Source organism: Paramormyrops kingsleyae, chromosome 25, assembly GCF_048594095.1.
Source record: "Paramormyrops kingsleyae isolate MSU_618 chromosome 25, PKINGS_0.4, whole genome shotgun sequence".
Classification (NCBI taxonomy): domain Eukaryota; kingdom Metazoa; phylum Chordata; class Actinopteri; order Osteoglossiformes; family Mormyridae; genus Paramormyrops; species Paramormyrops kingsleyae.
In genome coordinates, this window is record NC_132821.1 from 30540753 (window position 1) to 30567549 (window position 26797).

Below are 26797 nucleotides of genomic sequence, written 5' to 3' on the forward strand. Positions count from 1 at the left end.
ACGGCCAGGAGTCAGGGCCTCTTGTGAGAGGAGCCTGCTCCGGGGGGGGGGGTCTGGCTGGCTGGGGAGCCTGAACGGCAGGCCGCTCTGCCAAAAACATCTTTTACTTGCCCCCGTTTTTATTCTCCACCGCTTCTTAATTTGAAATTAGTCACCATCGGGATTACTTGGGCAAAAATACATAAAAGGCTCGTTTTTTATACAGGATAAAGTGCATTAAGTAAGCATTTGGGGCTGTGATGGTTGGCACTGGTCTCCGGGGTCGACGGAGTCCTCAGCGATGCACTGAGCACACAGAGAGATACATCACACTCCAGAAATACCTGAGCTCGAGCGGACGTCCGCAAAGCTTTCCTCAGTGTCATGGCGGGGCGAGGGGGTAGCGGGGCCGCCTTCCGGAAGGCCGGCCCGGCACGGGGCGGGCGTGGGGGAGGGAGGCAGCAGCGTGCTGTTGGGGCTGGTGATGTCCCCCTCTCCTACAAGAGTCAAGTCTGCCACGTGCTCGTCCTCCACCGTCTGGATGACGTCACGGGCCCAGGGCGGGCCCTTGCAGTCCGCAGTGTGGGGGATGGGCGAGAGGGGAGGTGAGAATGGGGCCCCGGGCCAGGGACCGGCGGGGGGCACAGGGGCCCTCTGGCCAGCAGGGGGGTCCGGGGCGTCGCCGCGGACGAACGGGGAGTCTAGGCTCTGGGATTGGTGGCTGGCATTGAGGGCGGCCCTGTGGGCCCCGGCGGCACCGTTTTCGGGGCCCCGGCGCGGGACCGGCGGCCGGGCTGCCGGAGTGGAGCAGGCAGGCTCAGGCACCAGGCGCAGAAAGTCCGGCAGCACCAGGTCCTTCTTGTTCAGGAGGCCCCGCTGGTCGTCGGCCCGGTGGCTCTGAGCTTTGGAAATGAGCTCGAAGAACTCTGGGGGGGGGGGGTACACGTAAACCATTAACGACCTATCCTCATCTAACCAACCCCCGATTCCCAGCTAAAAACCAGTGCAGTAGTGCAGGTAAACGAGCTCATAGGCAGCTTAGCAGGACTAAGAGGAGAGGTGGTTAGTGAGAGCTGAAGCGAAGCTGTGTTTCTGTACGGTGTGGGCAGGGGGCGCCGTTCCGAGTGGCGGTTTACCTTCAGCTTCATCTATATTAATCTTTTTCTGCTTTCTCTCAGGGCGTGCCTCCCCGCGCAGGGCCCTCACAGAGCTGGCCTTCCCTGCCGCTTTCTCATCTCCCTGGATGGCGACAACGAGAATATGCACCGAGGTGAGGGGCCGGCGGGGGGAGCGGGATGGGGGGCCCCACACGCGGCTGGCTCCCTCCAAGGAGCGCGCTTGTCTCCCAGGTCCCCCAGCCCCCCCACCATTCTAGCTACCGACGGAGGGAGGGCCTTTCTAAATTGGTTTTGAGTCGGTTAAATCCAGCCACAGCCACGGGCGGAGTGCACAGGTATACACACACACACACACTCACAAACACAGATACAAACACACACACACACACAAACACAGATACAAACACACACAGACCCACACACACAAACACAGATACACACACACACACACACAAACACAGATACAAACACACACACACACAAACACAGATACAAACACACACACACACACACAAACACAGATACAAACACACACACAAACAGATACAAACACACACACACAGATACAAACACACACATACAGAGATACAAACACACACATACACACAGATAAAAACACACACAGATGCGATCACACAAACAATACAAATACAAAGATACAAACACACATGCAGAGATACAAACACACCCATAAAATCACACACAAATATACGCACACCTGTGGTGTAAAGATGCATCGTTGCGTCATGATGAATCGATTATTAAGGTGGCAATTCAACTGCTTTGATCTGTAAAGTCAGAATTGATTTCTGGGGAGCGAAAAAGATTTTTCTAATTTTGCGTTGCCAGTGTTTATTTTGACAGCGTATCTTGATTTAGTTTTAGTCTTAGTCTTTTCACGAAAATGCAATTTCATTTTAGTTTTTAATTTTATTATTTTCTTAATTTTGTATAGTTGAATTCAACGAATATTATAGGATATTTAGTCGACTAAATCTCCTTTAGATGTAGTTGACTTAATGTACAGTCAATGAAACTAACAAAATCAGTCATAGTCTAATACAGTGGTTCTCTATCCTGTTGCTGGCCCCCCCCCCCCCCAGTGCCGACTGTACCACAGACCTTGCTTGGGTGGCATCTAATATTTCACACCATCCAGAGATTATTTGCTCCCCCACAATAAAAGTCCCCCAAGCCTAGCAGAGACATAACGAGCTTACATTCAGACTTCAGAGACAGAACTCAAACGTTACTTGAAGCCAGTCGGATCAACATTTTATCCAATCATGCGCAACTACAGTCAACACTAACTAAAGATACCACTTCTGACTGGGTAACTTTCAAAATCATCTCTTCCTGACGTTTTCATCGCATTTTTATTCACTGACGACTGTGGCATCAGAATTTGTTTTAAATTTTAACGTCATCTCGTTTTCCATCAATTTAAATATATTTTACAATAAAATACACTGACAATTTTCGTCACAGGCATTGTTATGATGCGTCAGTCTTGGGATTTATTTAAACTTTATCGATAATGAAAGTTAGCAGCACTGGAGCTAAAGACACAATTACTAAAATAATGGAGTTGATTGAACTGGACAATCAGCCATTTTCCATAGTGGACAATGAGGGATTGCATCGGCTAATTCACCAATTATAAGAGATCTAAACGTACCGGCCCGTGACATGTTTATGATCCATTATTAAATCTGGCCCACAAATCGATCACTCATCTCTGTAACGACATTCCACTTATCTGCACAGGCAAGCTCGGCAAATTTCACTGCCGCCAAACTCCCCCGGCTCCCAGAGCTTCCGTACGCGTTTCTTTTTCTTCTGTACAGTTCAGTAGTTGGCCTTTTTGACAATTTATGCTGATTTGTCCTCCCTATTATTTTAACAATAAATCCAAGATTCTACTTCCTTCTTATTCCATTAATAAAGCTCCCATGGCAACTGTGATTTTTTTTCAGTTTATCTAAACAAACATTTGAATTTATATTATCGAAATAGTCAAATAATCGATTAATCGAATTGAACCGGGATAGAAATTACTAACTTTACTAATAACAGCAATCGAATCGCCTTGTGGGCAACGATTCATACCCCTAACACACAGATACACAGACACGCAGGCACGAGGCAGCAGGGCAATGCAAGGGAAATGGAGCCCAGAGGAGGTGAGTATAAAACAGGACCATGCGGAACACAGGAAGGACCCTCCCACCACCACCAGAATGACGACGTTCCCTTACTCCTGTCGCTTGACCTTTGGGCGTCATGTGGCTCTTCGATGGGATGGGCTTCTGTTTATCTGCTGGAAAAAGGAGAAAGGGAGGCGGACGCTGAATGGACCGGTGGAGGACGCTTGGTTGGCGGTACCAGGAGGGCGGACCACTGGCTAAAATGGGTGGAGAGTGATTGGTCGGCAGTACCGGGGGGAAGGAGGAGAAAGAAGGGCGGACGCTGGCTAAAATGGGTGGAGGGCACTTGGTCAGCGGTACCAGGGGGAAGGAATACAAAGGAGGAGGAAGTGCATCAAGCTCTGACCAGAACCTCCATGCAGAACTGCAGTGCGTCAAACGGGCCTATCAGGAGACCTACCTCGGGGTGCGAAAGCAGAAGCCGTGTGGCTCCGGGGAGCCGTCCATTCCCGTTACCTGGGAAATAGCCCCTCTCCAGCCCCCGCCCCACCTCAGAGAGGTGGCACGTCTCACACTGCGCCGGAGACGGCAGGAGGGGTTGTACCTTTGATCTATGTGCTAAAGCCACGCTCATGAAAGGTTAACCGACGTTTGAAACACAGGGAATTCAAGGTTACATGGGACATGACGGCTCCCCTGGTTGGCTGACAAACAGCCATCCTGATAGGCTGAGTAATGACCATCCTTATAGGCTGGACTAGCGACCATCCTGATAGACTGAGTAATGACCATCCTGATAGGCTGAGTAATGGCCACCCTGATAGGCTGGACTAACGGCCACCCTGATAGGCTGAGTAATGGCCGTGGACAAGCTTGGGGGCCCCATCCCAGCAGCCCGCAGTGCAGACATGCGGAGAGACAGCGCCCTGCTTACCTTTCACAGCGGTGTGGTCTGCTACATCCAGCACCACGCGCAGTCCGTCCAGGTTGGAGATGGGCAGGCCCAGATCCAGGGGCTCCCTCTCGCCACTCTGCAGGGGCAATATGGCGGTTACTGCAGTGCTGGCCGCACATCGCGAACACGCCGGTTACTGCAGTGCTGGCCGCACATCGCGAACACGGCGGTTACTGCAGTGCTGGCCGCACATCGCGAATACGCCGGTTACTGCAGTGCTGGCCGCACATCGCGGACGCGCCGGTTACTGCAGTGCTGGCCGCACATCGCGGACGCGCCGGTTACTGCAGTGCTGGCCGCACATCGCGGACGCGCCGGTTACTGCAGTGCTGGCCGCACATCACGGACGCGCCGGTTACTGCAGTGCTGGCCGCACATCGCGGACGCGCCGGTTACTGCAGTGCTGGCCGCACATCGCGGACGCGCCGGTTACTGCAGTGCTGGTCGCACATCGCGGACGCGCCGGTTACTGCAGTGCTGGCCGCACATCGCGAATACGCCGGTTACTGCAGTGCTGGCCGCACATCGCGGACGCGCCGGTTACTGCAGTGCTGGCCGCACATCGCGGACGCGCCGGTTACTGCAGTGCTGGTCGCACATCACGGACGCGCCGGTTACTGCAGTGCTGGCCGCACATCGCGGACACGCCGGTTACTGCAGTGCTAGCCGCACATCGCGGACGCGCCGGTTACTGCAGTGCTGGTCGCACATCACGGACGCGCCGGTTACTGCAGTGCTGGCCGCACATCGCGAACACGCAGTCTTCACACGCTTCCCATTTTCAGCACGCCGTGCCACTTACGATTCTGGCCACCAAGTCGTTCAGCTGGAGGCCGTACTTGGAGACGACCGGCCGCAGGACCTCCGTGACCGGCTTGGTGGGTTTGGCCTTCAAGCCAACGGACCGGTTAATGGGTACGAGGTCCAGTCTGGATGAAGAGAGAAAGGATGTGCGTGAAGCATCCATCATTAGTGGCAGCCATGGAGGTCGTCCTTGCTCTGGTGGCTTGGGATCATGTGACCCATTACATCACTACAACATTTGCCATTTACTTCTCTGCTAATGATTTGCTTGTTCAGCAGATATTCAAAAAGGGAAACTCCTTCAAGGAAAATATCTTAAAAACGCTAAGCCCTCGATTTTGTGTGTGTTCCTAGTGTCCCAGTCAGCTACATACACTCTATTTAACCTGCAATTACCTGAACAAAGTGCGTTTCTCTAAGCGCAGGTCCCGGGAACTCAGGGTCATGCAGTCTTGGTCCAGGACCAGCGGCTTTTGGAGGGGGGAAAAGGCAGGGGGTGCTTCTGAGTGACATAAAGGCTTCACTTTCGGGGAAACAATTTGAACAGGACGGCCAGCAGAGGTGCGGTGTGGATGGGTACCTTCTCGCCGCCCACCAGAAAGAGGTCGACGGCAGCCAGATTAATGGACAGCTTCTCGCAGAGGTCCTGCAGCACCTCCCTGACAGACGTACCGGGCCGAACCTGCACGGTGCAGCAGGTGCCGTCCGGCAGGTTGACACTGCACTGCTGTACGGACGCCGAGCTGCGGGAGGTCTCGGCCTGCAGGGGGCGACAGGAAACAAAGGCAGTCAGTCTGACCTGGTCATGGCCTGCCCATCCTCCCCAGTCTCCTGGGAGGAGCACGTCAACTGTCAAGGACACTATTGAAAGGGCTCTAGGGAAGGTTCAAAAGAAATAGAGGCACCTCGTTCTTCAGAGGAAACCTAATATCCCTTGTTAACATAATATATGCGGGATGCCTTTTCAGACAGTGGCTAAAAAATTCACTTCCTGTTTACTTATTCAAACATTACACAGATACAGAGCGCCCGGCACTGAAACACATGCATACAGAACTTGACATCAGTTTGATGGATAGACTGCCAGCGTCCTCCTCTCCTCATCCCAATAATTAAGCCACCAGCAACCCCCTGAAATCTCTTGGCCAGCAACGCTGCCCTTACCTAAAGCTTCATCCGATAAAGTCTCTAAAACCGTGCTTTATTTCCGCAGCGGGTCACGCTCGGGACGACGACGGAACATGCGAATAGCGGGTGCCGTGCCAGATCATCGCGCCGACATGCCCCTACAGCACCTACTCACCTCGGCCTTGCCCCCGGAACTGGCAGTGCCCAGCTCCACGCTGGCGCCGGACGACAACGAGCCCTGCGATTCCCGTCTGCCGTTGCCGCCGGTGAAATCTGTCGGCAGGACACGTCCAGGAACAGAGCGGTTAAACGCACGCCCGCCGGGCCCCCATGGAGTGGGGGTGGGGGGGGGGGGTTGCTCTTTAAGACAGTGTTTCCCAGTCCGGTCCATAAGGACTCACAGACAGTCCATGTTTTTACCCAACTGGGAGCTGAAAGGGAGCAAAAATGTGGACCGACCCTGGATCCCCGAGGACCGGACTAGGAAACACTACTTTAAGAAATCCCAGCAGGATGCGCTTGACTCACTGTAGCTGTAATCCGCCAGCTCCCTCTTCTTGGGCCCTTTCCCGAAACTCCGATTGCGGGACCAGGAGAAGAAGAGTCCCTTCTTCTTATCGCCATGGTCCTCTTGGCTGTCATCGTTGGCCGGCCGGCCCGCCTTGGACCTCTTCTCATCCTACCCACACACCCCATTAATCAGTGCTGGGACGGCCCGCTCCAGCCCTAAGAGCCCCCCCTCCATGCGATCCTCCTTGACCTCTGACCCTGTGCTGTTTGCTGTCTCCCCCCCCCCATTGGATGCTTCATGCCTAATCTCCCCTCGGGGATTAATAAAGCTCGTGTGTCAGTGCGTCTCTGGGTTCGGAGCCCCTCGATACAGGCCCGCCCTCCCCCGCAGAGCCAGCCTCGGTCATGCTGGGAGTTTCCTGCCTGCTTACGTAAGGCCATTTTAGGAAATAGGTCTGTGTCAGCAGGAATCACAGGTTAGCGTGAGCGGCCAAACAAACGCTGTAGACCTTGAGCAACGTTGCTGGTGAAGCCCAAGGGAGAGGAGGACCAATTCACACCCACACCCCTGGCGGCCTAGCGGACGAGTGTGGCACTTGCCCCTGCAGTGACCCAAGCCTGCCGGCAGAGTTTGACACCCAGTTGTTGATGCCATACTCCGCTAAACGCCGCGTCACAAACACAAAGCGTTTACGGATGGGCCCGAGGCAGAATAGCATGACACCGGAAAGCCCCGAGGCTGGCGTCTGACTGTCCCGGATCGCAGGAGACGGCACGGCGCCCACGCAACGCGTCCCTGGCAGGCATCCCACTCTGCCCCATCCAGGGGTATCCTGGGAATTTCTTAATATGCCACATGGGGCAGTTGGTGCTCCCGTTTCACATTTCCCTAAGATCTGTTTGTCAGTGACAGGGCTGCCCGTGAGCCGATCCGCTCCGAAGATCTGTCGGCTGACGGGTGAACTGCCGCCAAGCTCGATGGACGGGTACCTTCTTGGGCGTGGACAGGTTGGAGCGGTCGGAGCTGGTGCTGTGCTTCGATGTGGGGCTGCTGGGGATTTGGTAGGGGTCGGGGAGGGGTCGGCCCTCCACCTCGGCCACCATGCACTCCTGGTACAGGAAGGACTTCAGGAAGCGTGTGTAGCTGTCGAACTTCATTAGGTTGAAGATCTGCAGAGTAGGGGGAAGTGGATCGGTGGGGGGGCGGGCTTATTACAGGGTCAATAGAGAGGGGAAGACGCGTCGGCGATGGCTGGCCTGCTCCAGAGAGATGCTTAATGTGCTTATTTATACAGCGTGACGCGTTCTTATACACAGACACAAACCAAACTGGGCTCAAGAGTAATGAGTAACAGCAGCGCTGTTTGCAGAACTGACAAACATAGAAGGCGAGGGGGGGGGGGAGAGCAGGCACCTCGCTCTGCAGTCTAATAGGCTGCTCAGCGCTAATGGTGGGAATATGCATCACCCAGACCTCGCCCCCTCCCAGCGGCCTCATGTGTATACAGGGGCGGAGCCACGGGGCCACTGGCCCCAACTGAAAGCTGATTGGCCCTCGGAGTGTCCCCTCCTCTGTCACTCACAGATTCTAAACATATCATTGGCTAATGATAAGATTCAGTTGTGGCCCCTCTTATGGGATCCACCTTAAAAAATCCTAGAATCACCCCTTCCATTATTCAGACACTCCATTGCAGGCCTCCTGTCATTCATCAGCACAACCAGGATATTTTAAAAAGTAACCTGGGACTTAAATGAATGTTAACTAGGTACCAGTCACTTCCAAAAGCGTGCTAAAGCCTGGCCAGTGTGGGCAGAGCCTCGCGCCCCACACCCACCCCCACCCCCACCCCCACCCCCGCCCACCTGCAGCTGCTGCTCTTTGAACATGTCTGGCCGTGGGGCGTTGAGGATGTCGTCTGCCAGCTGGGCCTGGCTGTCAATGTTGACTGGCGTGGTGGCCTTGCTGGACAGGAAGTTGTTGTAGATCTCGCGGGCTCGCTGGGACAGCTGGGGGACAGGAGCAAGGCGATGTCAGTACTGCCGCTGAGATAACAGCACAGATAACAACCTTATCTCACTACCTGGGAGACCTCGTCCATTTCCATGTAGCCATGCAGTGGCAGCGCGGCCCCGTCCTCATACTAATAAGGCACCCGTGCTAACATGACCGCTATGCTAACACAGCACCCATTCTAATGTAACACCCATGCTAACATGACCGCTATGCTAACACAGCACCTATTCTAATGTAGCACCCATGCTAACATGACCGCTATGCTAACACAGCACCCATTCTAATGTAGCACCCATGCTAACATGACCGCTATGCTAACACAGCACCTATTCTAATGTAGCACCCATGCTAACATGACCGCTATGCTAACACAGCACCTATTCTAATGTAGCACCCATGCTAACATGACCGCTATGCTAACACAGCACCTATTCTAATGTAGCACCCACGCTAACATGGCCCCAATAGTAACATAGCACCCATGCTAACAATGTATTCATGCTAATGCTAACGCTAATGCCTCCTTACCTGCTTCTTGTCATTTTCTGGCACATGGCTGAAGAACTCGCAGGCCTGCCAGAACAGAATGTTCTCCTCGCTGAACTCCTTCTTTAGAAACTCCTGTGGGGATAAATCAGGAGTTGTGGCCAGGGGTCAGGGTATGGAGTCCAGAGGTCAAGAGTTTCGAGGGGGGAGGGGGGTACTTACCGAGAAGTACCGCACGCCCACAGGGTCAGCGAGCAGACGCTCGAAGCAGACCGCCCAGCTGGCGACGCGGCGCTCGGTGTGCCGACGGTGGCTCTGCACACTGGGCAGGCTGGCATTGCTGCTCAGGCTGTTCTCGCTGCCGCAGCCCTGCAGGTCGGCGCTGTTGAGCTCTGTGGGCATGTGCAGGACGCACTCAGGAGGGGGTGCCGCCAGACTCACTCGGCCACGATAATGCCCGGATTCTTCAACAGCAAACTTATCAGGACTCAGACGACAATGGGGGGGCGGCATTGAATGGTAACGGTGCCCCCCCCCCCACCCCAGAGAACAGGCTGCGAGTGCTGCTGTAATGAGATTGGAAGGTGTGATTCCCCACCTGGCGGGAACGCGGTCTGCCTCCTGAGTCTGCGTGGAGGCATCTCCACCAGGTTCCTCAGAGGACCAGAGAAACCTGACAGCTTTATGACCCCAATCCCCTACAGAAAAGTGAAACATTGAAATCTCCCGTCTCCCAAGCTTCCTATACGGCCATGATCTTCACCGCTGGGGAAACGCTGAACGTCTGATCCTTACAAAGGTGCTCCAACGCGGCCTCTCCGCTCGCCGCGGCCCCTCCGCTCGCCGCGGGCCCTGCCGGCTCGCCTTTCACAGTCAGGGACAAAGGAGCTCTCTGTCTGCAGCCTGGACCTGGGAAAGGCCACGCTTCTTCACGTCGGCAAACTTTACGCGGACGTGTTTGCAGAACGTTCTCGCGTCTAACCTAGACCCATCTGCGTGAACCGCAAGGTCGCGGGGCCCGACCACAAGGCGGGTCTCTTCTTAACAGCAGAAATGTTTCGCAGTGTCTGGACGCCGGCTGCTGAGGAACGATGAAAACCTCTGAGCTACGGAGTACATTTTGGATTTAGCCCTCGCAGACGTCAGACCTTGTGAAAAGACCGTCCGTCTTACCCGGGTACAGCTGGTAGAAGCCTGTGTGCCACCGGGTCAGGTACTTCAGCCCGACTGGAACCCATGTCCCGGAATCCATGGCGAGCCCATCAAAGGGGACAGAAGCCCCCCAGGGAGGCTTTGGGCTCCACACAGCGGCTCATAGCGAGTGGCAGAAAGCGGATACGCAGTCCGGCACAAAGCCTGTGGCGGCTCCGCATGAATAATGGAAGCCAGAGGGAGGGGGGAACCAAAGATGCCTTTGGCAAGTGGGGCCCTACAATATTGATGGCCTCAGGAGAGACCACTCGTCCCTCTGCCGAGGGGGGGGTCTCGGTCGGGACCGCTCCATACCTCTCTGACGACATGGGGACACAGCAGGGGAGGCCCTACAAGTCTGCTCACCCTCGCAGTTTGGGACGTCCCCACCCCTCCCCACATGGATGTTCCGGCCCTGGCTCTCCCATGCCAGGAGAAGCTGCACCCCCCCGCACCCCCCCCTCAGAGTGACACGTGAGGCCTGGCCTCATTCTCATGTAAACAAACAAGCGACTGGCCTCTGAAAAGAGCGAGCAGGCAACGTCCCTCCCCGCCCCTCCCCGCCCCTCCCCCGCTGGCCGAGGCCACACAGACATCCCGCGGGTGGGGAAGGTGACACTTACACCCGGTCAGGCTCCCAAAGCCCGGCCCTTGCATCTTTTGTTCCCCCCCTGGGTGGTTGAATTGTGAACGTAGAACAAACATTCACACCTTGCACGGGGCATTGTGCACATGCTAATATGGAGGTGCTGGTGGTGGTGTTGGGGGGGAGTAACACAGAACATAAATGCAAAGCCTTCCACAAAGACGCGATACAGCCTGACGCACAAACCCATGAAGATAGGCCCAGCTTAGCAGCCATGAAGCTGATCCAGGGCTTATCTGAGGGCAGCTTTTCTGCTCGTAGAAGTGAACCAAAAAAATGTTAAGCTCTGGGGTGTAATGTGATACCCAGGCAGGTGTGACACCCCCTCCCCAAAACACTGCACAGGGCCAGCAATACCGTAAAACAAGAGGCTACCTATTGAGCGGCGGCTGCGGCTGAGTGTGGGGCATCGCCCCCCCCCCCAGGACTGTTAGTGGAAATGCGGTGGGTGTTAGTATAGGAGAGTAAAGGCTTGGCTTACCTCCATCGGAGAGCGCAGCAGACTGTAAGAAAACACAGAGAGACATGAGTGAGAGGGGGCCCCTCCGAGCCCACAGGGCGAGCACAGTCTCTGGGGGGGGGGGCGCGGGGGGCCGCGGGCATGTCCTGGGCCACGTCGTGTGTTTTGCTCATGCAACGGAAGCTCCTTTCGCACTGGAAGGCCGGGATGCGTCTGGGCCATTGCCTCCACCCAGCTGTTCCCACCTCAGAGAGAAGCTCCGCCCAGGAAATCCCCCCCCCCCCCCCGGGGACGTTAGGCTGCCTGACACACAGCACTCATTGACCACTGAGGATGGCTCGCCGGGGTAGTTTTCACTGAAACAGCTCAATGCTAATTAAGCTGAAACTAAATAAACTAATTCCTAAAACAGGGGCACCAGTAGTGATTCAGAATTATGTTCAGGTTCTGTCATGCTCGTTAGACGCTCATTAAACATGATTTTCAGGCATTATAACAAACTCCCTACAATAATGAAAGTGCACTGAAAATCCCACACCATAATTATGTTATTTACTGTTACTCTAACAGGGAAAAGCCGATCAGGGCTGCCTATAGGAAGCCGCGTCTGTCCAAGCCGGGTCCCCGGCACGCACTGAGGAATGTGCTGCCAACATCACCCACCAGGACGTGCCCAGGGGTGCCAGGCTATCGGCTCCTGATCAGTCCTGAGGGATTCGCTGGCTCCTCCTCCAGAGTTACACTCCCCCCACTGTGAGGAAACCCCCCGCCAAAATGACCAGCTCTTTAAAATCCTAAAAAGACCCTTGAGAATCCCACACGACCTGCCTTTATTTGGGTGAGACGGCAGGTCACATGACCCCTACCCGGCACGCTCTCCCCATTTCCACAGCTGAGGCTCACAGGCAGGTCACGTGACCCCTACCCGGCACGCTCTCCCCATTTCCACAGCTGAGGCTCACAGGCAGGTCACGTGACCCCTACCCGGCACGCTCTCCCCATTTCCACAGCTGAGGCTCACAGGCAGGTCACGTGACCCCTACCCGGCACGCTCTCCCCATTTCCACAGCTGAGGCTCACAGGCAGGTCACGTGACCCCTACCCGGCACGCTCTCCCCATTTCCACAGCTGAGGCTCACAGCTCCGTGTGGTCTCCCTGTCGGACCTCACGTGGATACCCAGACCGCGAGGCTTGGAACGGGGCTGAGCCGCTCGGCTTTGGGTTCGCGGTACAAACGGCCCATGATCTTCAAAGTCCCCACAGAAGCTTCTGGAGAGAGATGGATGAGCTGGCTCCCATAGACACGGCTATTCACATTCCTCTTATCTGTTAAACACAACAACCCAAAAACAAATAGCCTCCGTAATAAAGACGATCACCACATCCAAACCCCCTGGAATAAAGTCATCTGCTTCATGAGACCGGCACGACCGCGAGGGCTCGGAACCACAGGCCAGTAAATTACAGCGCGCGGCGTGCTTTGAAGGGCGTAAATAATGCCCTGACCTGAAAAGGCGGTCGCACTGATTTTCCACTCAGAAGCAGCTGCTCTCCATATGACGCTGGCCCCCGGACTCCGGTGAGACTTAACCGCACCCGCGAGCGAGGGGAAGACACAGGATCGTGGCTGGGGGGGGGTGGGGGGGTGCCGTGATGCAGCAGGACCCCGTGACAGAGCGATCACTGTTCGACAGGAGGCGTCAATTCAGGGCCCGCCCTCGCCCTGGCCGAGGCTCCGCCCACATGGGCGGGGCATAAGGCCCGCTCGTATCTGTCTCCGGTCTCCAGACAAGAAAAACCAGGGGATTTCTCAATCTGCACGGAAGCTGAACCCACAAGCTCCTGCAATCTCCCTGAATATCATTTCCACAAAAGCTGAATCACGACAATTTTCACGCTAATTACAAAGACGGGATGGTTTCTGTGTTGCGTATGAGCTGTTAAATTCACTCCCCAGCCCGTGACTGTTCATCTTGTTGTCAATAGGTAAACAGAAAGGGCTGCTTGTCCTGAAGATCTTCACTGAGCCATTGTGCCAGGTAGCTAAGCTGCACCTAATAGGCTGAATCCCTGTGAATGTATGAATTTATGGATTTCGCCTTTATTTCAGTTACTGTCCTCAGTTCAGGAATGCAGTAAGCACACCCCAGACAATCCTAGCCCATCCTAGGCCAAATCCTTTTGTCAATAATGGCCACAATTACATGAATGCCGAATTCCATCCACCCAGTTTAATCAATCGTCCTTTAACCACTTCCCTAATAAAGGGTCAAGGAGAGCCTGAAGCCTGACACAGGCCGTCAGGTGGGGGGGGGGGGGGGGATGGCACCCTGGAGGGGATGTCGGATCATCGCAGGGCACACGCTGAAACTAAATTAAGAGGCAAACGATGTTTTCGCATGATTAATCAAAGCCATGAGGAGCAATGTGCTTTATTAGAGTATAATAAAAAAAAGCCAAACATGTCTCAGTAAAGCTGCCAGCAGAGGGGAAAAGCTTTAATGGGGGTGTGGAATGTGCACCCTGCGCAAAACGCACCGCAAGCCGCCTTCCTACCCCCCGATGGGACGCCGCTGGTGCTCCGCTCCCCCCCCACAACCGCCCGTCGCTCGTCACTCACGTGATCGCCAGAGATGTTAACGGGAAAGGCGTGCCTACCACCTTAATTAAAGATTCTGCTTGCTTAACGAGCCGGCGGACATGCGGCGCTTTCCCCGTTTCCGGTCGGCCGTGACTAACCCCGTGACGAGCGCGAGGGGCGTGGACACCCGGTTAGGCGAGAGGAGAAAGCTCGCTCATCGACGGCTCGCACCCACTGCGACCGGCACTTTTCATAGGTCCCGCCTCCTGGCCTTTGCTGAGATACCTTTGAGAAGAGCACTGCGTGATGCGTAGCTCTGTGGCTAAGTATGTTGGGCATGTGATCAGAAGGTCGCTGGTTCAAATCCCAAATTCAGCAGAGTGATGTCACCGTTGAGCCCCAGAAAAAAGGCCCTAACCCACAATTGCTCAAAAGACGGTCTGGTCCTGCTTTCAGTTGTATGTCGATTTGAATAAGAGAGTCTGCTAGTCCGTCATCAAGTTTTTATACTGAATGCAATAGATGGGACTCCCTCAGGAGAGGGCCTGATGTTCCAACCTCGGGCGAAATATCCGGCTGCTACAATGCACTAAAAAACGTCATGCAGCTTTATTGAGGATGGAATGTTTTATCTGCTTCTGGATCTTGCAAATTATCACCTTATAGCAGGAAAAAAAATTAATTCACTTTAATGCAAAGCTGGGTTATTTGCAAATTCGTTTTTGCATAATTACGCCTGACCTTTTCTTCCTGTTACTGACCTGATGTACAGATAAAAGGACTGATAATCCCTCTTTCCTTTTAATTTCTGCATAGATGGTGAGACAAGGCAGACTTCTGTCAAAAAAGCGCACATACCTATTCCCCTATTCTGGGTTTTCACAAAGTTTTGTATGGGAGTAATCGCTATCATTCTTACCAAATCCCACTGGTGTATGTGAGCTGTCCATATTCTGAAAAAAAAAAGTTAGATGTAATAGAAAATGATGAACACTTAAAAGCAGGCCTCCAGAATGTATAACACATCTTCTAGTGTGTTTCACCATGATGCAGGATCCTCCACAGAGTTGCCACAAACAATGAAAAATCGAATCCGTCCCCCAGAAGGAATGTGTTAATGAGACACACATTTGAGGCAGAATTTCAGCCTGGCCTGAAATGCAGCCCCGCGGACACAAGCACAGAGACGACAGCGTTTGGGCTGAAGGTGCCCATAAATGCCGTTTTAAACCCATATTTATGAACCGCTGCTTTTAATAACAATGTTAGCACCTTGACAAAAAGGATGAACCCCGATAGTCACGTACAGAAGAGACTGTGGGAAAGGTGACAGCCACCAGCCCACTGGGGACGTACTGACCCGAAGATGCCGATGGAGTCGTATGGATTTTCCAGCGAGAACAGCGGGACTTTTGAGTCCACGTGGTCTGACAGAATCGCGTGTTTACTTTTGAATTTGAAATTAACGGCACCTGGCAGCCTCAGTGTCCCCCTGGGATTCAGCGCAGAGGAGACAGCCTCCCTGTTTGTTTGAGCACGCTCGCGTCCATAATGCGCTGGGACTTACGCCGAATGACACGGCGATACCATCAGAGAAAAGGTCTCCGCGGGGGTGTAAGGAGCTCTGCACGCCTTCGGGCGCGAGGCGACCAAAGCGGCTTAAAGACGCTCCCGAGGGCAGACGGGATGGCAGACCGTTTGGAAACGGGGCGAACGAGCGAGACGGCTGACCTAAACGGAGTGCCTGCAGGAGCAGAACCGGATGGGTAAGTTTCAAGGAAGTTCTACTCACGGCGTTGGGGTTGAAGTAGAGCACTTTCTTGAAAGACAGCCTCTTCTTCAGACTCATTTTGCCGAAGAGAGAGAGGAGCTCGGAGAGGGGTAACGCGGCCGCCCGGCCCCGGCTGAGTGTGAGCAGCGAGCGCACGCTGCAGCCATGCCTGTACAAGCCCACAGCCAGACCTGACTAGGCACTGACTAGGAAGTTCCATTCTACTCCCGTGTAGTTCCCATAGCAACCGGCCACTGCAGGAAGCCGCCGATTTGCGAGGGCTTCGCATGAGGTCATAAAGTCCTCCTCGAATATGAAACCAGGCACGCTCTCCTTTCTCATTGGACCCCATTTGTTCCTGCATGGCCCCAGCGTTTTAACACGGCGTGCGGTGCTGCCGTTATGTGGCGGTCTGGACTATTTTTAGCATCTATACCGTCTGTAGGAATTTCTGCCGGTCAAAGCAGAGTTTCCACAGTGAAACTTGGGTGTAGTTAGAACTGCAGCTGTTTCTGGCCCTTCCCTCCAACGGAGCACTACTTCCAACTAAAGTCAGGCTTATTGATTAACAGAACGACCATAAAAACAAATGTACACGCATGTCCATTTTACCACACTTAACACACGTAAAATGGATTTACTTAGACCGGGAAAATCAAGCCGTTTGTTGAAAACACATCCCACGTGTGTGAAGAAGCAGGGAGACTTTTTCTCGGGAGTTAATCAGCTCTTTGGTCTGGAACAATGAGCAGATGTACAAAGGACAAGCGGCTCTCTCCCGAATGATCGTCTCTAGCGTAGCGGACAAGGGCTGCGTTTAATTTCATCCACATGGCTCGGCAGAAATATTTCAGAGTTTCTTTAACCAGCTTCCTGTCTCCAAGAGTTTTCTTTTAAAACATTTGGCACCTCCCGCTGCTTCAGTAGGAACTGTGCTGTTTGTAGAGGCTCCGTTTCAGCCCTTTACGTTCCGTCTGGGTGGCCATTTTCCTGAGTTTCAGCCGTTCCTATAGCAGTCATGGTTCTTTACAGCGTTCCGTCTCCGTGGCCGTTTTCCCATTCAGTCTAAATAACGGTTACGTTAGTCTAAACAGGGCGTATCGGCGCTTTGGATGGACCCCGCAAGGCCGCTAAATCGTCAAGAGACTCCTTGATGTTATTACGGTGACATGCCGACTGCAGACTCCAGGGCCACGTCTTGATAAGCTGTCACTCAGGTCCATGTGCTCAAGGACAGTCTCCACGGTGACGCCCCCCCCCCCCCCATCTCCCTTAACATGGATGGCCACTGGCTTTCTGCCGTAGCCTGTGAGATTAGGGGGCCGAACGGCACACTTCACCAGGTCAGAAGAAGGTAACAGCTTAGTAGAAAAAGATTTGGAGTGAAATATGCATGCAGAGAGTTACTGGCACAAAGGAAAATTAACAGAGACAATGATGATAATCAGTAAGGGAATTTTTGAGTAATTGTTAGATGCATGAGGCTGCACCTAAATAAATGAAAACAATAACACATCCATCGCCTAAGCGTTTCTCCTGGAAAGTGTCACGAGGGCGTGGAGCCCATCCCAGGCAGCTCTGCGGTTTACAAACACTGCGCGGCGCAGCGTCTAATCCAGGAAAACACGTCATCTCCAGTCAGTGCGTGCGGTGCTGCCCGTGAAACTATCCACTGTCCACAGGGGTCAGAAAATCCTTCAAGATGGCTGTGACTAAAAAGAAAAACGATCTCTGGCTCAGATTAGTTTTTAAGTGCGCTGGATAGAAATGAACCTCAGAGCAGAACTGAATATGCAGCCGAATCCTCCACCACGGACATACTCCTCAATCATGCCATTCCATTTTTAACCCAAATCTAAGATCTAAGACCCTTTGAAGGAAATGCATGTTCAGTGGTGCCCACCCAGCAGTTTGCTGCAATCACTAAATAAACAATTATATGTTTTGGCCAGAGACTTCAAGACAGCGGATAGAGCTTTAAAGCTAGACTACAGTTTGCTTTATTTAACAGATGCTTTTTACTTAGTGATGTAATTGTTTTTTTCTTCCTCTTTTTTATGGTGGAAGCAGGGGTCAGACAGTCCCAGATGGGATAGAGGGTTAAGGGCCTTGCTCAGGGGCCCAATTGTGACATTACTCTGCCTGCTTGGGGATTTGAACCCATGACCTTCTGATTACAAGCGCAGCATCATAACCTGCAGAGTTACACACCACCCTCGGTGCATACCATTAACCGTGACTCTGACGCTTACACAGTCCACAATGTCTCCATCTATTCGGACTTTACATTAACTCCCATCCTGTTGGCGTAAGCTTGTCGAGAAACTCAAGCCAGATGGGTCACGCGGAGACGAGCCCAGGGGACCCCGACTCCCGGCTTCGCCATCTGGCCTTACGTGCAGCAGCGGAGGGCTGACAACGCGGGGCACGGCTGCGGAGCTTAAGGCGGCCAAAGCCCGTCAACACGGAGCTACAGCGCTGAGACCGTGGAGCTTAACCAACACGGATGACGGAATATGAGCTGAGCTGGATCTCTCATCCTCTGTTAAAGGAGGCTCGGGGGAGGGCAAGATAGACAAGGCAACTTATAGATCATTGACAGAAAGGTTTGATCTAAGTCCCGACCTTTTTGAACCGGAGAGCTACTTCACGGGTACTGAGCCATACGAAGGGCTACCAGTTTGATACACTCTTCTTAAATAACAAATTTGCTCAGTTTACCTTTAGTTATATATTATTATTAATGATTATTGATACTCATCTATGTGAAGATCACTGATCACGTTAATGATTTTATCAACAATGACTTAAGGTGGGAAACATAATATCAATATTCAACTTTAAACTAGTTTACCTAAACTTATCTAAACTTCATGTATAATAAACATGTTTTAAATGCTTTTTTTTAGATATTGTCATTTTCAAATCTATATAAATGCAAATGTGGTTAAAGAAGAATAGCAACAGGATAAAATTAAATTTTAGACGCTGCTCACTGGTGAGTTGCGCTATTTTTAGAACAGGTCCGCGGGCGACTCATGTGGCCCTTGGGGGCATCCTGGTGCCCGCGGGCACCATGTTGGTGACCCCTGATCTACAGCCATGAGAAAAGGGAGGGAAGATGGGGCAGCATGTCATGTGACGTCTGTCGCCTCTGAGGGCCCCGATCATTACCATCAAGCATTTAAAGAGCCATTTAAGGAGAAGTACTTTGAAAATGACAATTGCCGTCTTATCTTGGCCGCAGACGGCAAACTACAGCTGACATCTAATCCTGCGGAGGTGGTGCTGGTGAGGGGGGGGTTCTTCCTCTGTCGGGTTCTAAGGGAAGGCGGAGGGCGTGACGGCTGATAAGGTGGGAAGGAGCAAACATCCAGGCTGCAGAAGCTCTCAGCACAAATAGACAGTGGGAGGCGGTTTGGTCGCGCAAACGACGCGCGGGTAGATACAAACTCAGATGTGAAACCAGGAAGGGAGCTGGTTTCTCTGACGGAACCAGAGAGCTGTTCAAGATTCTCTGAATAAAAGTGTCTTTTAAACACCTTGGAAAAACCGGAATACGTCTCCGACATCATCCGCCTCTGCACTCCGCTTTTCTCGTAAAATCAAAATAGCGCCATGTGACGAATAGCTACAGCCAAACCGCCACCAGGACGGCTAAAGCGAAGGCCGTCACTCACATCCCGCTTTCTCCGAAAACCCGTCGACAAACGAGGCTGTCAGGACCAAGGCGGCTCGTCTTAAACCCCGCGGGGGGGGGGGAGGGGAACAAAAAAAAAAACACATTAATGCCATGACAGGATCTGAACACGCGTCAGTGATGTCATCAGATGCTCCAGCGCTCTGGGCAAACTAATGGCTGTGAGTCACGGAGACAGGGAAGAGAGAGAGTGGTCGAGGGCAAACATTAACACGAGCCCGGTGTGTATAATCCTCTCCGCAAACAGAGGAGCGGTGAGCGGCATCAGGCGCCGGACCCATTAGCATTTAAATGTACTGAGCGTGATGCTCCATTTCATGTGGGCCCTGATCTGGCATCATACTCCGATAGGCACCAATCACCTGTTCCCGCTCTGATTTGCTGCTCCCGCTGTCGGCCTGCTGATTGGATTGGGGAGGATGGGCTTTTTTCCGGCTTTTAAATGAGACGGGGATAATTGATTCTCTTTCACACCCTCTGGTCACCCAGGTGTGGCAGATCGGGGTCGGGAGAGGATGACGGACACACGTCTCGCGGGGCTTGTGTTGTTTCTCGACTGCAATCCTTTGGTAACGCCACGTATCTGCATGGAGATCCTGGCAGACAAACGGACGGGGGAGCGGAAAGGTGCTGAGGGAGCGGAAAGTCCCCAGTGCTGCCATATTTCCCAGTAACGGCGTGTCTGATGCACTGTAATCAAAACGCAATAACTATAAAAGGGATCCAGTGTAGTGTGCTGTTGCCCAGTTACACTGGCAGTGCCCCCATTTGCTTGGCTGGATGATGGGTGCAGGGCCTTCCCAGCAAGCCATACAGGAGACTGGGATCTGAACCTGTGACCTTCTGGTTTCCAGCAAGGCTTTTTAACCACTGCTCAATCTGAGATTTCATCCTGAAGATCCTGGAAATCCCGACGTGGGGCACCTGTTCGCCACATACTACATGAGTTTCAGTGAGATCAGCGGCAGCTACTGGGAGATATCCAGCTCAGGCGACATTCCTTGAAAGCAGATGGAAGAGGAGGACATTCCGCTTTAAGAGTGAGCCTCGAACCGACTTTCATATGAAACTTAATCCCTTCGCATACCAGCGCGCAGACTGCAAGGCTTACGAAGTCACACAGAAACCACACCACAGGACGTCACTACCGACACCTTTCGTGAAATTAGACGGTAATACTACGTCTACCCTCCTCCCACAGCGGCAAAGGACAGAACATCACAATGCGGGGGGGGGAGGGGGGGGGGCATAGCAACCACCTGTTGCTAGGGTATGTTCCCAGTGTCGAGTGAAAGAAGAGAAAGCCGTTGATCCTGTGGCCACGGCCAGAGGGAATTCCTCAGACGCTAAACGAAACGGCTTGTCTAGCCCCCCCAAACCTTTGGTGGCACCCGGGTCGGGCCGCTCGGCGTGACGGCCGCGGAATGCGGATACGGCCCCGGGGCCAGCGAGCAGGTCGGCGCGCCCCATGAGCTGTGCTCCTGCAGATCGTGTTCCACAGCCCTCGGGGCCTCCTGGCTTGTCCGGCTGTGATGCGTCTCGCAGGACGTGTGACTGGAGCAGGATGGGACGGCTCCCAGAACTACATGAGGGCCCCAGGTATGACAGTTCCCAGTGTAACTCCAGCTCATGACCTGCTGGTGATAAGTCTTATAAGACTTCATACGGTACAGAAACACTGTTTTGTTCTGGAAGCTGACGGAAGGCAGTCAGGGTGACAGTGTGTCCCGGTGCAATCAGGGCATTTAAACAGCCTGCGCCTGCCTCTCTGCCCCCCCGTCCACCTGCGATCCCAGAAACGTCCACCGGGGGCATTTAGAGTCCAGGCTGAACCGTCTCGGTCCCTGAGCAGGTCCATGGTATCAGCCGCAACATCTGTCTGGTCTTCTAACACAGGCAGCATAAAAACAAGCTAGGGGGCAACCTGGAGACCTTTCCAAAATGTCAGGCTGACCCGGCCAAGGCCGCCGGTGCTGGGGGCTGAACCTCCCCTCCCCTCCCCAAACGGGTTCGCTGGCCACATCGCTCTGAGGCTACCCTCTGCTGTCCACATGCGGGAAGCACCACGGGGCCACCCTCTCCGCCAGACCGGGGGGCATCCTTAAGACGTGGGCACGGCTCAGCCGCAAAGTTCTGGTTCCACGCGCCGGCTTCTGTCGCCACTCACGCGGAACGACATTAGACAGAGGAGAGCGGAACGCCGAACAGCAGGCGAAAGGTGACATTCTCGCGGCACGCCAGCCCGCGGGAATAAAGGCCCCCATGTGCATAGCTACGGACCATTTAGTGCCCCTTTATGTAAGGGGGCTCCCCCCAGCACCCCCCCCCCCCTTGGGGGAAACAGCTGTTAGTGGACATCTGGCCAGCACAGGGCAACCCCCCCCCCCACTTCACGTGGGCAGGACACCCAAGATAAGCACGACTCTTTAAAGGAAAGCCGATATCCGCCTCTATTAAATAACTAAGTACGCGGAGCCTCGCGGAGTCCGGGGCAGACTGCCGGAGATAGAGCGCGGGGGAGCGGGAGCGGGAGCGGGAGGAGGACGAGGAGAGGGGACTCACCCCGTCGGAGGTGACGCTGAGCGCGGACTCCATGTCGGCGGCAGCGGTGGCCGGCTGGCTGCTCCCTGACGGCAGGTCCATGCGCCCGTGGCAGCGCTGGCTGCTCCCCGCTCTCCACGGCGCTGCGCTGTGCTCTGCTCCCTCCCTCCCTCCCTCCCCGCGGCTGCCGAGCCCTCCCCCTCCCGCTGCCTCCTACACGCCCCCCTCATTCCTATTCCGCCTACTGAGGAGGAGACGGGGGGGATGATGATGGCGGAGCGCGTGTGTGTTTGTGTGTGTGACAGTGTGATGTTGTTTGTGAGTGTGTGGTCACTTTTTAACCCTCATGAGATCCCACAGATCTGTCTGTGTCTCTTTGTACACCTGTGTGCGTCTGTCTGTGTTATATCCATGTATGTCTATGTACGTCTATGTGTGTGTGTGTGTGTGTGTGTGTGTGTGTACACTCACAGATCAATCTTCATTGTTAACCCCTCGCATGTGTGTGGTCATTGATCTGTCACTGTGTGCGTGTCTGTGTGTGGGGGTCGAGTGTTTGGACGTGTCACTGCAGAGCCCTCTGGGGTAGGGGGGCTGTTTTCTCACGTGAGCCCCACACCCCCAATCTGGGTTCTAATGGGGTTGGCCCAGGCTGGGGGCTGGGCGGGGGCATCCCGGGGGCTACAGAAACGTGAAGGGCGGCTTTTTGCATTCTTTGACGTGCTGAGACACAGGTGGAAGCTGGCGAACAGCGTGGCTCACGGCTGATGCTGCTCACGAGCTCGGGGGGGGGGGGGGGCCCGTGGCAGTGGCACAGACACAGCATGTCCCTGGCTACCAGATGTGCAATGCTTGGGGGGGGGGGGGGTAGGGAAACAAAGACTGACTGAAGAAGCAGGCAGATAAACCCAGGGCACCCACACGAGGCGGACATCACAAGACCGGGCCGGCGGTCCCTGCGTTACCCCGGTTCCCCCTGCCCCCCACCCACCCTTCCTCCCATATCACCTTCAAAGAAGCCCCCCTTAAGCAGCCTTCGAGCCAGCTGCTCTTTGACCTGCCAGCCCACCAATCAGCCCACGGACGCTGACATTGGGGGCGGAGTGACGCCCGCAGACCCACACTGCCTAGCGCCACATGTACGATATGGAAAGGGGGGGGGGGTGCTCTCTACATCTGTCATGTAAACGTGACTAATGAAATGGACCACAAAGAAGGCTGCCCGACTGTGCAGTCACCATGGGTTGTTGCGCATCCACCCAACCCCCCATTTAGGCATTTTCTTGGCCCTCCAGGATGGGAAAAGTGCCGTGTGTATGGAGCCAGAACTGCAGCTCATTCCTGAGGTTAGGGGTGGCTCTGCAGGCCCTCTGCCGCCTGAGGGAATTCCTGTTCCAACTGGTTTAATGGACCCCCCCCCCCCCATGCCCGCCTCCACCATGTCACCAGCCTCGTATCGGCTGCGGGCCGGAAAAAAATGCCGATCTGCACGACGACACCATGGAAACTCCTGGGTTTTCTCCGACCCTCCCGGCGGAGTCAGCACGTTTCCTTAGCGTTGGGGGGGCAGTTGGGAAAAGTACCACCTGAGCGAGACCATGGACACAGACCGCCAAGGTTTCCCTTTGGTGCATGAAGCCGGAAGTCACTGGGAGACTGAAGGAAGAACTGCAGCCCCGGAGCCCCACTATGGAGACCCGCACAGGACTGCAGCCATTGCCTCCGTCTGATTGGCTTAAAAGCCCTGACTACAAAATTACCCCCCCACCGCCTGGAGCTCTATATAATGGTGCGCTAATGACACCGCGGCCTCTCTGCCCACGTCCTGCTCCTATAGCCAATTATTCTCCCTTCTAGCAGCCTTGAGATAAAATAATAGGCTGTGCGGTCAGTCTGCAATTATCCAGATATACGGCGGCGGTCCTGCCCCCCCCCCCCCCCCCGGGGCGCCTGCTCAGCCCGGAGACGGCTGGTCTCACGCGGCGCGTGTGGAGGGGAGGGGGGGGGGGCTGTCTATCAGCCGGTCTCGGCTTCCTGCTTCGACCCCGAGGGAGGAGCCCTGGGTAGGAGGCGATATCGATGAGGCCTGCGGGGGGGAGGGCGTAGTCAAAAATGACGAAACACCAGAGAGAGAGAACGGAGAGGCGTGATGGGACGAGGCAGCGGCAGTCACCGCTGGGTCACCAGGATGACACAGCGTGGAACGCATGAACACGCTGTGTCACCATGTTACATGCGGCCGCCATTCCGCAGTAGGTCTCTTGTAAAGGATTTGACTGACGGTTCTGAGATGGCGATGTGATGATACCACGTGCTTTCGTGTCGCTCATCCATAATCATCCAGCTCTTCAGCAAAGCCAATCAGATTAAGGCCCCCAGGTATGACGCTTTGTCACATAATGATCGAGTGGCTTTTCAGGTGGAAACAGAAGCGCTTCCCGTGAAATTCCAACTGAGGAAGTCCAGCGGCACTCCTGTCAGGCTGAACAATGTACGACGGATGGCTGAGTCACGGTCAAGTGACACACGGGCTGGGGCGGGCTGTGACACGCCCATCGTGTTCGTGAGGCTCTGCGTGTCGCACCTGGAGCAGGGGTGTCGCCTCGAATGGAGGGTAAACACAAAGAAAATGGCCATCACTGGGGAGATGCAGGCCGTGCATAAACAGGCTCCCCTGCACATCTCACACGCAGCAAAGTCCGGCATCTGCCTGGGCGCTGGCAATTAATCCAGTTAGGCCTTGCCTGTCTTTGTGGCCAAACTCCGGAAACGCCGGCCTCGATCTTATCAGCTGGCATTTCTATTTCGCTCCGAGGGCCGCTCACACGGTGCCCACCGTCCAGCGAAACCAATTTAGCGCGAAGCTAACAAACGGTGGCGTGGACAGCCGAGGATAGAATGTTCCGGATAGTGTATTTAATTAAAGCGGCGTCTCATCTATTTGCTACACTGCAGCAAACGTGAAACGGACACACCATGGCAGACTGCGCCGGATGCACTGCCAAACTGGGGGGGGGGAACGGGGGATGGTTTATAAGGCACAGCCTTCCTCCGTCCAGTGGGAATGAGGTCATCCTGGGATAACCACGCCACCCCCCCCCCCTTTCCGCAGCACCGAATCCCCATGCCGGCAAAGGGGAGCCACCCATGATGCGGTGGAGGGGGGTGAGAAGCAGAGACACACAGCCGAACAGTCACTTCTTAGGCTTCTTGTCTTTCTCTGTATCAGTATCCCAGGAGTGAAAATGTGGAGTGTCTGACAGGGAGCTGGGAGGGAGCAAAAACATGGATCGTCTGCGGATCCCCAAGGACCAAACTGGGAAACATTGCTCTATATGGACTGCGTAGCTCACTGCTGCATAGAGGACGGGCCAGAAAACACTTTACAAGTTTATGTATTGTTACTGCACACACACCCTGTTTACTTCCAGCTGGCCTCTCCGCGTTTCCACCCGGAGAGGAATCTTCCTTCGCTCTTTAACTCCATTGCTGATGAGAGAAGCAGCCCAGGTGTATCTGCTTTGATTAGATCCATCTTCTCCAGAGCGGATACTAGACCTCTACACCCCCACTGGGTTTCTCTCACCACACAAAAACCATTTTACTGATACTGACAATCATTTTAAAATGCAGCATTAAAACACTGCAAATTCAGCTCCTCCCCCGTACTGCCAATACCTCACTGCTCCTGTTCCCACATACAATGCCAGTTCCTTTCTCTACCAATATCTTAAGTATCATTTTAACTTAACTTAAACGAGTATGCTGGGATTCCACCACAGGGCACAAGCACGGACACACACACACACACACACACACACACACTTGACAGCATGTGGCAGAAAACCAGAGCACGACATGAGCAGGAGGTCTGATGCAACAGAGCACCGCACAGATCCACCCTGCACCCCCATGAGCGATAAGACACACATCAATCCTCTCTGGAGGACTGACCTCTATTACTCTACGACTCAGAGGGTTAACAGTCGGAGCGCTTAACTCGCTTAAAGCTCTCATGCGCCAAAGGTCGCGCGTTACCTCCAGGTCGTCCAGGGAGCGTGCCAGGCTGAGACGCCGACTGCGACCAAGGGGGCGCTTGGAGGATGAGCGCTGAGGCAGCTTCGGGAGGCCCAGGTGGGTGCCACCGAACCTCGAACCCTAGGGGGCGACAGAGAGAGAGAGAGAGAGAGAGAGATTGAGTATTCACAGAACCAACATGGAAGAGGAGGAGGAGGAGGAGGGTGCCCCGGCATCCCCAAGCACCCTGCGGACCCCAGTTCTCGGGGGTGTAATTTACACGTCGCTCTCCCGGCCTCATAACCCAGCTCGCACGTCAAATGGAGCGAACGCAGCAATTACGCAGGCAGCCGTGCTGTTAAGATGGCAGGGCCTGTTCTGCATCTCGGGAATAACAGAATGACTGATAATTAGCGCAGCGTCACGTCTGTCACCGGCCTGTCAGCCACGGCGCAGATGTGATTACAGACGAGATGGAGGGCCATCGACGCGCGAGGCGGCTCGCTGACTCTCGCAGAATCCCCGCTCTGCTTGACCTTTCCGTTATGTCATGTAGAGGCCGAAGCAACATGCCCCCCGCTGCAGGTCAGCGGCACAGAACAAGGGCGGCATCTAGCACCCGAAATCTGCTGCGGACGAGTTTTGACCCAAAACCACCCACACGACTGTGACTGCGCGGTTCCGTAGAGAACACACAGTTAATAAACAAGAGGAACCTCGACTGCAAAGAAACAAATCTGATAAA

The 26797-nt window shown here is 54.3% G+C and overlaps 1 protein-coding gene across 8 annotated transcripts in view; it reads right to left on the bottom strand.

The window, feature by feature from the left end:
• Positions 1-26797, bottom strand: part of rgs12b (regulator of G protein signaling 12b) — a 46609-nt gene that overhangs the window by 10583 nt on the left and 9229 nt on the right. For 4 of the 8 annotated variants that reach the window (XM_023829672.2, XM_023829673.2, XM_023829675.2 and 1 more), the window contains 15 exons: positions 26074-26193; positions 11463-11484; positions 9367-9536; positions 9187-9279; positions 8508-8651; positions 7632-7811; positions 6660-6810; positions 6307-6404; positions 5584-5763; positions 5400-5473; positions 5002-5128; positions 4179-4275; positions 3356-3417; positions 1116-1218; positions 324-905 (listed from right to left, as the gene is read on the bottom strand). In XM_023829672.2, coding sequence (XP_023685440.1) covers positions 324-905; positions 1116-1218; positions 3356-3417; positions 4179-4275; positions 5002-5128; positions 5400-5473; positions 5584-5763; positions 6307-6404; positions 6660-6810; positions 7632-7811; positions 8508-8651; positions 9187-9279; positions 9367-9536; positions 11463-11484; positions 26074-26193 — 2203 coding nt within the window. Of the gene's footprint in view, positions 1-323; positions 906-1115; positions 1219-3355; positions 3418-4178; positions 4276-5001; positions 5129-5399; positions 5474-5583; positions 5764-6306; positions 6405-6659; positions 6811-7631; positions 7812-8507; positions 8652-9186; positions 9280-9366; positions 9537-11462; positions 11485-26073; positions 26194-26797 lie in introns of those variants that run through there. The other 4 variants (XM_023829676.2, XM_023829679.2, XM_072706959.1 and 1 more) reach the window with 4 other exon arrangements.